The following is a 14,678-nucleotide window of genomic DNA, read 5'->3' as shown; positions in this document are numbered from 1 at the left end:
GTACCACCACAAGATCAACCAAGAAAAGATGGTGATGAGTAACAAAAAATTTGTTGACATTATGTCTCTCCCACCCAAAAAACGAACTTATGCCTTCGCTCTTGCTGTTTTTACTACTAATCAACATGATGTAGTTTTTGATATGTCTCTCCCACCTAAAAAACGAACTTATGCCTTGGCTTTTTCTACTACCAATCAAGAACCTCTTACCCGTGATGATCATCATGTACTAGATAAACCCCACAATTCGAAACGTCTTAGAGGCGATCAATCTACTGATGTTGATAGTAAGAACAATGGTGCATTGTTAGAGTTATTGTGTCAACACATCAAGAGCAATAATATGGATTTTAAAGACATCAGTGATGCTAAAATACTCTTGGACAAGAAACTTACAGAATCCGACATGAATGGTAAACAAGCGCGATTGTCACTCCCTAAGAAGCAAGTTGTCCAGGTGTTTCTAAGCCGTGGTGAAGATGCTTTTCTTGAAAAGAAAGTTGGTGATAACAAGAATGCTCACATTGACGTGAAAGTGATCATGGGGTCGTCCATATACAATATGCATCTAAGTCGATGGAACTACGACAAGGGTTCATATAGATACGTTTTGAAGCATAATTGGAACAAATTGAGATTGGGCAAGGGATTGAAGCTAGGGGACACCATTCGAGTCGTTTCGTTTCGATCGGAGAACCGTATTAATTTTGTCATTCTTGGTCCTAAACGTACCTTCACATTGTTTGGGAATAGAGTAGAAGATTGTCCTTGGTATTAAATTAACTATATGTACGTTTTATAAGTTGATCTTGTTTAGAGAACATTTAATTAGTTGGTGTGATTTATGTTATGTAGGCAGTAGAAAGATTGATTTTATGTAGAAAACATTTGTTTATTAGTATGATATCTTACGTACTATCATTGTTTCTCGATTAAATATGATTATATTACTATTCGTTAATCATCTTTTTAGCAACTACATTATTATTATTTATACATATTTCTGGTGTTTTAGTTCTAATAAAATGTGCTAGTGGTAAGTTAGGATTAATTATACAGGTCATGTTAAGTTGTGATTAAGACCCTGAAACTTAGTGTTCGGAAATTAAGACCCTAAAATTGTTCGGCAAACTTATATAATCATACAAAATATAGTGATACATACGTTAACAGAAGTAGGTTTTTATTTGTTACTGATGAATATGTGGCTCATTGCTACTTGGTCTGACTTAGCATATAGAGCATATTGTTACTCTAATCGGATAGCTAGATATTAGAATTACGGAGTATAGTTTATTGTCGATGATGAATTTAATTGTACAGATGATTTTGTTGATTTTAATCGCATGCATAGATAATATAATTTGTACAATGGAGGCTAGGGTTTTAGAGAGAGGAGAGAGCGAGAAGTGAGTCAAGTCTCGAGTCATGTCGTTTCAATCGGAGAACCGTATTAATTTTGCCATTCTTGGTCCTAAACGTACCTTCACATAATCACATTGTTTGGGACTAGAGTAGAAGATTATCCTTGGTACTAAATTAACTAGTTGGTGATGTATGAAAGATTGCTTGGAAGTACCGAAGTAGAGTATATGTTAAAGACTACTTAAAGTTGATCTTGCTTAATTAGTTGGTGAAATGTATGTAAGATTGATTTTATGCTGAGAAACGTTGATTGGTGTGATATTTTACTATTCATTAGTTTATTGTTATAATGATCGATTATATTATTATTTGTTAATCATCTTTAGCATTATTTATTTCCTTCATTACCACAGTATATTTATACATTTATTACTGGAGTTTTTATTCTTACATGTGATAATAGTTCAGTAAGGAATTAAGGATTGTTAAGTTATGGTGGGTTGCAATTCTATGAAGAAGGCATCGTTTGTGGCAGCAGGGCTTCTTCTGTGCCATATAATTATCGACCCAGCCAACCAGATCATGCCGCGATTTAGACCCTGTAACTTAGGCTTGAGACTAAACTTGTTCGGCAAACTTGTATAATCATACATTATGTATTGAATATTGATACGTTCAGCAGATATAGGTTGTTACTGGTGAATGTAGCATATTGCTACTAAGATTTACTTAGCATATCGTTACTCTGAATTGTCCAATTAGTATTACTGTTTAATGTCTCCGAATCATATAGAAATTAGTATATTTGTTTAATGTCGATGATTTTACTTGTACATAAAAATTTCTTGAATTTTAAGAGACTCAAATGGAATTGATTGAAATCCTTAAATATTTAAGCTCACTATAGCAAAGGCAGGCCTTAATGACTTTAACCTGTATCCTGTAGGGCTGTAACTTGTTCTGATGTATCCAATAAGCATAAACAAAGATGATGAACATTTCAGAATCAATTATTTTCAGAAAGAGGATAAAAAGGCTTGCTTATAAAAAGGATAGTCTATACACAAATCCGCATTAGCAATTTAGGATGTTACTACTAGATTACTTAATACTAAACATTAACCCCATAGCAAAACTTGCTAAGCAACGAGAAAATCGCATAAACAAAACGTGAAACTCAAAACCAAAGTTTTCTTTTATGTAGGGAATCTAGTGATGGAATCAGGCCTACTGGGGATTTGGGGGACGGCTGTTAGCAGCAGATACTCGGGATCCCCATTCAAGCAGTTCTTTGCTTGTATCATCCTTGTGCACTATCACCTCAATGAAGCACAGGCAATCTTTCTTTGGTCCTGTCGCGGTCTCAATTGCTTCAACAAGCTGCTCTTCATTAAAGACCTGTCCAGAAATGCAAAGCCCAGAGACTCCATTAGCAACGAAAACAATGAAAGACTAGTAAACAGGTAACTTGTAATGTTAAAAGCATGCTGATGTTCAAAACAGACCTTAGCTGTCCAGCAATTCCCTTCACCATTGTGAATTGCCTCAATAAGAGCTGTGTAGTTCCAGTTTTTGATGACATTGTATGGACCATCATGGATCTCAACTTCAATGGTGTATCCACCATTGTTGATCAAGAAGATGATAGTCTTTTGCTCACACCGCAACATTGTTGATACATCTTGAGCGGTAACCTAAGCAGGGGAGCAAATCAGAAGTGCAAGAAAAAAAAAAAAAAAAACACTTCACATCAGAGTAATTTTCTGCCAAGAAGCATGAATGAGTTAAATAGAGTACATTGTGCATATGAATGGCTGGGTCCTGCAACTCGCCCCTGGAAAGTAAAACTAATGGTCCCTATGTTCTTCATTGGAGAATATCCAAGGACAGTACAACTGAAATCAGATTTGAGAGCAAAACTCTGATAGACATTCTAACCAATTTAAGGACCGCTATTGAGGATATTTCATGGTCAGGGAGGATATCCTATTCCTTGCTCTTAAACAGCTTAACTTTTTGTCAAATTAGTTATAGTTTTAGACAGGTAATTATCGATTCCCATAAACTGGCCATTACTGGCAGGATTAATGGGTACCAATTAACTACTTAATTTGATAATTAGTGCATATTAAATAGAAAATAGTCTTCATTACTTACTTGACATCAAATATACTGTAATGATTACTATCTAGTCGGAGAACATAATACAAACGCAAGTAAACTATACCAACAAAGATACCTAGTGGATGCATCCATGACTGCAAAAGACGGTATATTCAAGGTAAGGTACATTGAAGCAAAAACATTCGATTTGCATCTACATATGACAAATAAAATATATATATTGCTTCAACACGAAATTTAGCTGGGATAACACAAAAAGAAAAGACTAGGAATACCTGGAAACTCCCATCACCTATGAAAGCAAGAACCCTCTTATTGGGAACAGCTTGAGCATAACCAAGAGTAGCACCAACCGACCACCCAATAGATCCATATTGCATCTGGAACTCGTACCTGGAAAACCCAAATCCTGTTTAATTTACACACCAAAAAGAAATGATAATTCAACATTGAGCAAAGAGTTATTCACATTGACAAAGCATACCCGCATCCCTCGGGTAACTTTAACTTCTGACAATTGAACCACGAGTCCCCTGTCTCAGCTATCACAGCTGTGTCACTTGTAAGCAATTTCTGTACGTGCTGAAAAAGGACATTGACCCTCAGTGGCTCATGAGGCTCAGACTTCAGAGGCTTTCCCTCGGGAACAAAAATTCTACTGTAGTTTTCAAAGGCTGTTGTGTTTTTCTTGATTTTCTTGGCTAACTCTTTCAAAAAGTCTTTCATCAGAACACAGCCAAATGCAGGGCCGTTGCCAATAACGACCCTATCAGGCTGCACAAGGATTGCCTTTTCTCTCTTGAGAAGCAAAGAATACCCGACAGAGCTATAGTCATTGAAAATAGGGCCTGCAAACAGATATGCGTCAGCTGACTCGACAATTTCAGCACAAAAAGCAGTACTCACTGCTCCCCAGTATGTGCCAATGAAATGAGGATGGTGCTCTGGTACTAGGCCTTTGGCCGAGGGCATCACTGCCAACGCATATCCAGATGCATCAGCTAAGTCAACAAAAGAGCCACAGGCCTTTGCCACCCTCAATTTAGGCCCACCAACCATTACAGGCTTTACAGCCTTGTTTAGAAAATCTGCTGCTGCCTCCACTGCAGCATGAAGTCCCATTGGGTTACTCAACCTGCATTGCAACAAAAATTACAGATAACAGGCGTTAAGTATTTGCCATTGCATCATTTCTGGTATCCATACAACAGGACATTTTTTTACAGACAAAATAACCTCTATAAAAATAAATGATGCAGAGACTAGAAAAGAACAAAGATCTCAACAAACTTCCACCACAACAGGATTAAAAATCCCATTTTTCTTGCTTCGGACATAGGGTAAAGCAGAACAAGAAGGATATCAGCCAGTCTCAATATGCATTCATACTAAGTCACAATATGCATTCATACTAAGTCACGTTTCGCAATTTCACCTTAAGCCTACTCAAATCTCCCACTGTCTAACCATGAATAACATGACCAAATGTCATCCAAAATGTCAATTATGGTTTATTCAGGGTGCAAGGCACAGGAATACACTGTATGGGATAAAAGATAAGTACCCAAGCACACCACATCACAAGGAGGTTATGAGGGGATTTGAACCCCCCACCACATGCACAAAATATAAAATAGGCTGTCAACTGCACTGGATTGTTAATTACAAACAATATGTACACGAAATTATATACTTCGTATGTCTCTTTGTTTAAACCGGGCTCTTAATAGGGTTCTTTGCACTTGCTAATCTACGGCCCTGCCTCCGTATACCTATTCATATTAGCATTGGCTACAACCATGAACGCGGATAAAAAAAATAAAATAAAATCGTCCCACAGCATCACTTCCAGGACAATCTATATACAAGGTACACCAATGTATGGTAATTTAAATTCAAGCTCAGCATATCACATGTTATAGTGTTATACTATAGCAAACGATGGATTAGATTCTTGAACTACAATCAAAACTCCATCAACGATCTAGTACCCAACAAGATGCAAAGACAAATCATGGCAATGTAAAATTGTCACAAGAAAGGTATCAGTCAATCACATTATTCTTATGATCACAGCACATTCAAAAGATATCTTAAAAGCTGGCAGTAAATACATCAATTTCAAGTAGGAGAATCTCAAATTTCCCAAAAATCAAATCCCAAATCGGCCAAATGCCCTAAAAACGACACGCTATCAACCCCACTCAAACGACCTTGAATAGGTCACTTCTAGGACATTCAAGAATCAGGATACCAGGCATACAACTCGTATGACACGATTACAATGTACGTCATCATAAATTAAACCCAAGCTCTCAACACATCACATGGGATTCTATATACCTAATGCAGACACTAGATTCTTTAATCAACTACTAGTAGTAAGTAACACAAAAACAAATCCAAAACATTCCAATATTATATACACCCACACCATTTTATTATCCAAAGTTGCACTCCGTTCATTGTAACAACTTTTTACCCAACAAATCAAAGAATCACACATATATTACAACTAAAAAAAAAAATAATTTTGATTATCAAAATCACAATTTCACCACATTTGTAATTACGGAGTATAATATTCGCATATTTATCCAAAATCATAACATTAACACTCAATTAACTTCACAAATTATCATCATATTTAGTAATAACAAGACATAATACAATAATTAACATTAAATAAACAAATAATGTATCAACATAAAAAAAAAAAAAAAAAACTCCAGCAAAATAATATTTTTTTAAAAAGAAAAAAAAAAAACAGAGACATGAATTTATGCCATTATTTTGCAAATATTTCACTGCAATTCGACCCATTAAGCTCAAACTCTATATTCCACAGATTACAACAAAAAATTAATAGCAATATTCAACTAAAAATTCAAAAAAAAAAAAAAAAATCATCAAAACAGAGAGAAGAATTTACCTAGGAGATAGAGAAAAAGGAACAGGTTCCCGGCTAAAAGTAGGATGAGGAATCGCCGACAAATTACAGCTGATGCTAATATACACCGGTTTACTTTCCTTCAACGCCGTCGAAATCGCCGTATCGATCAAATCATGTGCATCATCAAGATTATTAACAACCGCCTAATACATTTCAACCCAACAAACAAAAAACAATCAAAAAATCCAGCACAAAAAATTTTATAAAAAAAAATTCAAAAAAAAAAAAAACATAAAAACCGCCAATTAATGATCAAAAACCTGAAAACAAGTGATGGTTTGAAAGCAACGAAGTTCCTGACTAAAATCAGGCAAACCAATAGTATGATGAAGAACTCTGTTAGTTCCATAATCATTCGAGTTAGGACCACCAACGATACAAATTACGGGTAGATTCTCAGAGTAAGCACCAGCAATAGCATTCAACACGCTCAACCCACCAACAGTGAAGGTAACAGCGCAAGCACCGACGCCGCGAGAGCGAGCATAGCCGTCGGCGGCGTAACCGGCGTTGAGCTCATTGCAGCAGCCGACAAGGTTGAGACCAGGCTCGGCTAAGAGATGATCGAGGAGAGTTAAGTTGAAGTCGCCGGGAACGGAGAAGACGTCGTTGACGCCTATTTGGACGAGACGGCGAGCGAGGTGACGGCCCAGGGTGGATTCCGGTGGTGCGATGGTGGTTGTGGTGGTGGTTTGGATGGTGGAAACGTCGCCGTTTTTGGAGGGGCAACAGATGGTGGTGTTGGTTGGGGTGTTACATGTGTCTATTGATCCAATTTTGGTGTCCATTTTTTGGGAGGAGAGAGAAACTAATGTGTAAGAATGAAAATGATTATTGTTGAAATTATGTTTTTTTTGGTTGATTTTTTTAGGTTTGGACGTGATTATTATGGGAAGAAAATTGAGAGAAAATGGGGACTTTTATAGGGTGGATAAAATTAATTTAATTTTTTTGGGAAAAGGAAATGAAAAATGGGTTTCTTGGTGAAGGGGAGAAAAATAAACAAGGGGCGGTTTTGGTTTTTATGATTGGCGGCTGAGAAAAAGGTGGTGATGACTGATAGTTTTATTGGATGGATGGTTTAAGCCAATACAAATACACCTACATAAACATGATCTATATATAATGAGGTTTGAATATTATGTTTGTATTTTGTACATTGTTGAATTTTCATCATTTTAAAAAATATTACTCCATAGTGTAATTCTTTTATTTCTTCAAGGGTTAGGATTTTTATTTGCTATTTATAACATGAATTAATTGCTACAAAAATATTATCAAAATGAATATTACTGTATTAATCAAATTATAATTAATATCGACAACTTTTTTCTGTTTGATATGCAATAGCATACATTACGATTTTATTGTTTATATATTTGACTTGGATAGGAGGGAAGCTATCTATGTTCTTTTACTCTGTGAAGAAAAAAATTAAAATTGCAACCAATACAACATTCTAATAAAGTTTATTTTAGCGGTAATTTTGAAGGAAATATCTTGACATGCAAACGACAATACTCCGTAATAAATAGTACATGAATTGACAAAAAGATACTCCTTTTGCAGACTGTAGTAAAAAAAACACACTTAACTTTAACTTTGTATTTAAGTTTTGATTAATCATCCATGTGTTGACGTGGCATATCAAAAACCACTTAATTAAGAACTAATTAGTACATAGTAGGTACACACACTTGTAGTGCCTAAGTTGGATTTGTTTATGAATTTAGTGAATTTTCACAAATATTAAAATTAGGAACTGACTCAATAAAATATACAAGTATAAAAAATGGAAAGGGAAGCAGAAAGTAAGGAGTTAGGAGTATACAAATTATAATTTGCATGGAATTAGACTAGTATTGGTCCACCTTTGTGTCAAAGGACTGAAGGAGAATATACGAGTCAAAGTGTCAAATGGGTTAAGAAAATGACGTTTGAAATTACGACTATTTATTAGTACTAATAAAGGTTTTGTTTTTTTTTTTTTTTTAAAATACTCAACTCCGTATTATGTCACCTTTGTCTATAGTCTCAAACACTTACGTGTTCTAAAGTATATTATATCTCCGTAAAATTATAAAATTTGATATTAATAATATATACTTCCTCCGTTTTCTTTTAAATGCAACACTCCTTTTTTTCACGCTTTTTTAGTAGGTGATTAGAGTAAGTAAACGGACAAATTAGTCCAAATAATTTATATATATATTAGCTAATCCTTCTCTAATTGTGGTGTTAAAATTATTTTGATATAGTAGCTCGATTACCTACTCGAATCAGCTCCTAAAAAAACGTGTCAAAAAGATGTATTATATTTAAAAGAAAACAGAGGAAATACAATGAGATGATTTCAACAATATCTCATATAATAACTATATTATCTCAAATTAGTGAAAAATAAATTATGGTAAAGTTTAAAATTTTGATCTGTATTGACAACGGAAGGAATAGTCATCATATATGCCACTATGTGTTGCATTATTGATGCAAGTTGGAAGACCGGAAGAGAGTGCATGCATGAGAACTCATGCCGTGGCGTAGTACGGAGACACGAATTAAGTGTTGGTGGCTTAATTTTTAATTTGTTTTTTATTTTTTATGAGAAAGTGGGTTAATTAATTAATTAATAAGCAGGTTTAGTTTATTTAGAAGAAATTGAATTAGGTAACGTGGGCTTCATATGCATGCGCACACCGGTTTATAAACTAGCAAACCATAATATATAACCCACCGTAACCATGGCACCGGCCAAAGCCCACAGGCGTTGTACTGTACTTGTCTCTTTTTCTTGATTTGTCATTTTTAATACGACTTGTGAGCAAGTGTCTTCATAGGTCAAACACCATGCAACAAACTGGGAAAACGAAATGCCCAACCCAGCGAACTTAGCTTCTGCATGCATACCACTTTCATGTTTTCAATAATTCTTGACTAGGGAGAGGTTTTTGAGTACGTACCCGGGATGATCTTACTCGATCTATTTTTACGCGATTTGAAACTCATTGTACCTTGCGTCCTAGCTCAATTATTATATCTATCAGCTGATACAAAATTTTTTTGTGACGATGACTAATATTATGCATATTTATGTTCCTTATACGGAGTATTATCTTTTAATAAGCTAATTAATTGGGTCGTTAATTGGCAAAGTACTTGAACACTATGCAACTCAAAATCAAAGGATTGGCTAATGAAATAGATCGGGAGCTGGATGTCGTCTCTCTCAGTAAGGAGGACAGCACTGAGGGCATGATCTAAGATATCTAAGTACATGTAAAGTGTCTCTTTGGACAGAGGGCTAACAAGCCTTGAAAAAGAGTGTAAATGTTTTTTCAAATTTTGAAAGGCCGCCTCAGCATCATCCCCCCATTCAAACATGGTCTTCTTCCTGATCGCTTGAAAAAAATAGAGGCACTTGTCACCTAACTGGTTGAGGAATCTCCCAATGCCGCCAGACAACCGGTTAGCTTCTGAAATTCCCTTAAAGTGCGGGGTGACTTCATAATAATGACCGCCTGTATTTTCTCTAGATTGGCCTCTATCCCCCTTTGATAAATAAAAAATTCGAGAAACTTCCCAGACTCAACAACAAAGACACACTTCTTGGGATTGAACATGACCTTGTGCCGCCTGAGTGTGGTGAAGGTTTCTCGGAGGTCAGCAAGATGGTCCGTCTGTAGCTTGGATTTGACTATCATGTCATCAATGTAAGTCTTTAAGTTTCTTCCGATTTAATTAATGAAGACCATATTAATCATTCGTTGGAAAGTAGCAGGCGCATTTTTCAAGCCAAACGACATCACAGTATAAAAGAATAACCCATGATCAGTGACGAATGCCGTCTTTTCTTGATCTTTTTTCCACAGGGGTATCTGATGAAAGCCAAAATAGGCGTCCATGAAACTCATCAAGGCATGTTCGGCTGTCGAGTCGACTAGATTGTCGATCTTTAAAAGCGGATAACTGTCCTTCGGACATGCCTTGTTCAGATCAGTGTAATCAACACACATGCGCTAGGTACCATTCGGCTTCTTCACAAGAACAACATTCACAACCCAGTCTGGGAAGTAACATTGCCGAATGAACCCGACATCTAACAACTTCTTTACTTCGGCGGTTGCCGCCTGACTTCTCTCCTCGCCGTGATTTCTTTTCTTTTGCCTAACAGGCTTCTTTTTTGGATCCACGGCGCGCTTATGGATGGCGAAATCCGGGCTGATACCTGGCATCTCTTCCACTTCAAAGGCAAAAATGTCCTTGAATTCCTTCAGCAGATTGTGCAAGTCTGCCCCCAGCTTTGCAAAAGCAACCGTCCCAACCTTTACAGTTCGCTCCGGACGTGTGTCATCTAGAGCGATGTCAATGTGTTCACCAGCCGGCTGGGGACGGAGGTCATCTAACCGTTCCCCGGTCAATGATTCCTATTGCTTCTCTTTCTTGACAGTCACCAACTGGTCGACCTTTCTTTTTTTGCCGCTTGCTTGTAGGGCAGACTTAGGTTCCTTGACATCGTCAAAGTCTATTGGTTCCACTCCCTAGCCAACTGCCGTGGGCTTGATGTCCGAGAGATAGCACTCTTGGGTCGTATTCTGGTCTTCACTCAAGGAGCCAACAAAACCATCATCTCTTTCAAATTTCAGCAACATGAGGGATGGAATAATGACGGTCTTGGATTCGTTCAGAGTCGGACAACTTATTATCATGTTATAGGTGGTCAGCTCCTCTATGACCAAGAACTGGACAACCATATTACGCATTTCCCCCTCTCTCCCAGCCGGATGGGTAGATCAATGCGACCTACTAGGTGTACAACTCCACCCCCAAAACCAACCAAGGGGTGTGAGACCTTGTGCATGCTTCCTGGCTTGTACTTCAGCTTGGACAGACAACGCCAGCTAATAATGTCAGACGAGTTGCTTGTGTCAATAAGGATCCGACCAACCTTTTGATTGGCCACCTTACATTCAATGACAATGGGGTCATCATGCGGCCGACAGACTTCGCCACGGTCCTTTTCATAAATGATGACCTCAGGAAAGGTGTCGGCAGACGTTCGACCTTCATCGACTTAGCTGACGTCCATCTGTTTGACATGGTCCTTGGTGCCTTTGATAGTTGGGCCCCCACAGGCAAAGCCGCCTGCAATGGTGCAGATCATGTCCGAATTAGTGTTCGAACCACAATCAGCCTTTACTGACTTTTTTGATGGCTGCTTGGGATCTGTCTTCAGGTCACCTTGGACTTGAAGATTTAGGATTTCAGCAACTCTTTATCAGCCAATCCGTCCAACAACCGCTTCAGGTTATAGAAGTCGTTGGTGTCATGGCCAATATGCTCGTGGAAATGGCAGTACTTGTTTTTGTTCTGGTTTTTAGCCGGACCCTTCATAGCTGCGGGCTTCTCAATAGTTACCCGGTCTTTTATCTCCATGAGGATAAAGTAGCAGTCCTTGCTAAACTCGTACTTGGGGACGTAAGGTTTAAACTCTCTCTTCTTTTTGGACGGCTAATCAGAGTCCTCAACCGCCAAGACTTCTTTTCTTTTCTTTCTCTCTTCAGCTTTTTGAGCCGGCTGATCTTGCTAACTCCCTTTTTGTTTGTCAAACTTCTTTGAGTCCGACTGCTTGTTGGTGGAGCAGAGTTCGGTCGCTTTTATATAAGCTTCCGCCTCCATCAGAGCCTCTTGAAGAGTGGTGATTCTCTTACGGACGAGGTCAAACTTAAAAGTTAACCCGTCTTTCAGACCCTTGAAGAAGTCCGTATAAGCAACATCGTCAGACAGTTCTTGGATCTGGATTCTCACCAGATTGAACCGCCTGATATAAGAACGGAGCCCCTCCCTGTCTCCCTGTTGTACCGCGCCCCAGTCAAGACTTGCCTTTTTGGCAGGTATATTCATGGAGAAGTTAGAGGCAAACAAGAACGCAAGCGTCCTGAAATTATTTATGCACCCAGGCGACAGGTTGCCGAACCACTCTTGAGCAATGCCCTTCAGTGTATTTGGAAAGCATCTAGACCATGCATCATCATCCAACTCCTGTATAAGCCATCAGGTGGTGGTGGTGCCGTCATAGGCTCCAACCAAAACATTCTTAACCTTGGCCGGCTGTGCTGCCTCGGTTAATTCTTTGGAGAACGCAGAAGGTTATTCACCAAGTTTTAGCAGATAGAGCTGCCAGTCCAATGGCTGGACTTGAAATGCCGCCTAACCCCCGAAGAGGGTAGGTTGCTGATATGGTTGAGCAAACGACCTGTATGGTTGTTGGGGCACATACGGGACCGAGCCTATCATTCGAGGACCTATATGGACAGAAGGGTCGCCTCATAGGTTCTCCTGTACAGATTGGGAATACCTCATAGAGGTATTCCTAAAGCTATCTAGCATAGTCAACGTTGAAGCCGAGTCAGACATTTGCTTGTTTCTCTTTTGCTCAATGATAAGTCGAGCATCAAAGTAAGTCTTCTTGCTGGCATCCAGCTCAGTATACTGTATAGGCTTCCTCTTTCCCTGGTCTGGGAAGCGGAATTTAGACCAATCAATAAAAGGCCTGCCCCCTTCCTTTGTATTGGGATGCAGAGTGGGCTACCTGTCTTTCACCGACTTAGCCTTCTCAGAGTGAAAGGGCCTTTTTGCCGACTGACCCTTACTGGGTCCATCCGTTTTCTTGGAGATCAGGTCCTTCATCTCCCCCCTGAAGCTCGTCATAAATTTCATGAACTCTTCTCGGGTGATGTGAGCAGCCTATCCTACCGCCTGGGGCTGGCCGGTTGACTTACCCGGACCCGCCTGATCAACGCCCCGTTCCCTGTTATCCTTGGAACAAATGGGTCTGGTTTTAAGGGATCCATCTTTGGTCGTGTACACTTCGACCTCTGGATCAAAATTTGTATCATGGTTCAAGTGGACCTCTGCTTCTGGACGTTTGTCCTCAGGAGGCAGTACAGTCTCTTGAGAAACCATCTTAAAGGCACTTTCCCCATAGACGGCGCCAAATGTTTCGGGGTTTTTTATGTGTCCTGCGGGAGGGTTATGCCACCAAGATTGGGTCCTCGTTGGCTGTACTTGCAAACAAACGGAAGCTCCAGTTGTGCGGAGTTCCGCCTCTAACGATCAAGTTAGTAAGAGTCGAAGGAGAGTAAAAAGTGCGGAAAATAAAAGTAGATCTTTTCGGAACTCGAGATCAGGTGTTTTCTCTGTTGTAAGAGAATTGATTGTGATGTAACAAGTGAAAGTCTCCCTAAATTGGGGTAAATCTCCCTATTTATAGGGTCATGGGGATCAGTGTTCCCCTTTTCTAGGTCATCAACCTAGGTAAATGGGTTGCGCTGTTTTTGCGGCGTTCTAGGGATTTAGGCCTTTGAAAGCCTCTTTTCTCCCTGATGATTGGGGAATGCCATGTGTCAACTGGTGATTGATCCTTTCTGGACCTTTCCTGGGGTGACACGTGTCCCCTTCTGATTAGGCCACGTGGCCTGGATATTTTTACCCAAATCACTAATGACATCATGTTCTTGCAAGTTGTTTGAGAGATTGGGAATTTTATGCAAACATGCAATTTGTGTTTTAAGTGCAAGACAGATTAGAAAGATTCCAGAGTACTACATTGTTGATCGTTGGACAAAAGAGGCAACTAAAAGGACAATTTTTGATATGAATGTTAACCTCCTTGAAGATTGTAGAAAGATAAACATGGTAAGTAAGATGTTAGGGGAGTTGTGGTTAGAAATTTTAATAGTGTAGGCCTTGCAGAGAAATGAGGAAGGTTTGCAACTTCTTTTTAATACTCTTAGAGAGTTAGTAAGAATTTGGTAGAAAGAGGTACAAGTACTCAAGTGACAAAAACTCAGGAGATGGAGCTTTTTGTTGGCCCTAGTGCATCTTCTACTCTCAACATACAAAATCCTATACAATCAAAGAACAAAGGCAAAAGGCATAAAATAGTAGGAGAAAGGGAGAAGATAATTGAGCAGAGTGAGAAACCCAAATGGAACTATAAAGCATGCGGGGCTTATGATTATCATGATAGTCGCAACTGTCCAAATAAAAAAGTATCTTAAATATGGCAAACGTTTCTTACTCTCGATTCTCATATCTACAAACATGTTATTTTTGGGGTTTTTTGTTTAAATATTAATGTAAATTCTCAAAATATACTCTTTTTTTTAAATGTATGCAGGTTTGATGATTACCGGCTTATAATTATTTTTATGGAGACAAGAGTGACTTGCATGAA

The 14,678-nt window shown here is 38.5% G+C and overlaps 1 protein-coding gene across 1 annotated transcript; it reads right to left on the bottom strand.

Moving 5' to 3' along the window:
* Window positions 1–2,354: 2,354 nt before the first annotated feature.
* Window positions 2,355–7,550, bottom strand: LOC110719301 (pyruvate decarboxylase 2). Its single transcript, XM_021898190.1, has 6 exons — window positions 6,703–7,550; window positions 6,422–6,585; window positions 3,974–4,624; window positions 3,765–3,882; window positions 2,871–3,059; window positions 2,355–2,763 (listed from the first exon to the last, which is right to left on the bottom strand). The coding sequence occupies exons 1-6, from the start codon at window positions 7,228–7,230 to the stop codon at window positions 2,593–2,595; spliced, it is 1,821 nt and encodes a 606-aa protein (XP_021753882.1). The 5' UTR covers window positions 7,231–7,550; the 3' UTR covers window positions 2,355–2,592.
* Window positions 7,551–14,678: the final 7,128 nt, after the last annotated feature.

The sequence above is a fragment of the Chenopodium quinoa genome, unplaced genomic scaffold (genome assembly GCF_001683475.1).
Source record: "Chenopodium quinoa cultivar QQ74 unplaced genomic scaffold, ASM168347v1, whole genome shotgun sequence".
Taxonomy (NCBI): Eukaryota; Viridiplantae; Streptophyta; class Magnoliopsida; order Caryophyllales; family Amaranthaceae; genus Chenopodium; species Chenopodium quinoa.
The sequence above is the reverse complement of the archived record's forward strand: the minus strand, read 5'-3'. Positions and strand labels throughout refer to the sequence as shown.

Bases quoted from the DNA above. Each gene is read 5' to 3' on its own strand.
- LOC110719301 (XM_021898190.1), bottom strand. From the start codon at position 7,230: ATGGACACCAAAATTGGATCAATAGACACATGTAACACCCCAACCAAC. The intron at 6,586-6,702 runs GTTTTTGATCAT...GAAATGTATTAG, and splicing joins AAACCATCACTTGTTTTCAG to GCGGTTGTTAATAATCTTGA. The intron at 3,883-3,973 runs GTATGCTTTGTC...TGGGTTTTCCAG, and splicing joins AAGTTACCCGAGGGATGCGG to GTACGAGTTCCAGATGCAAT.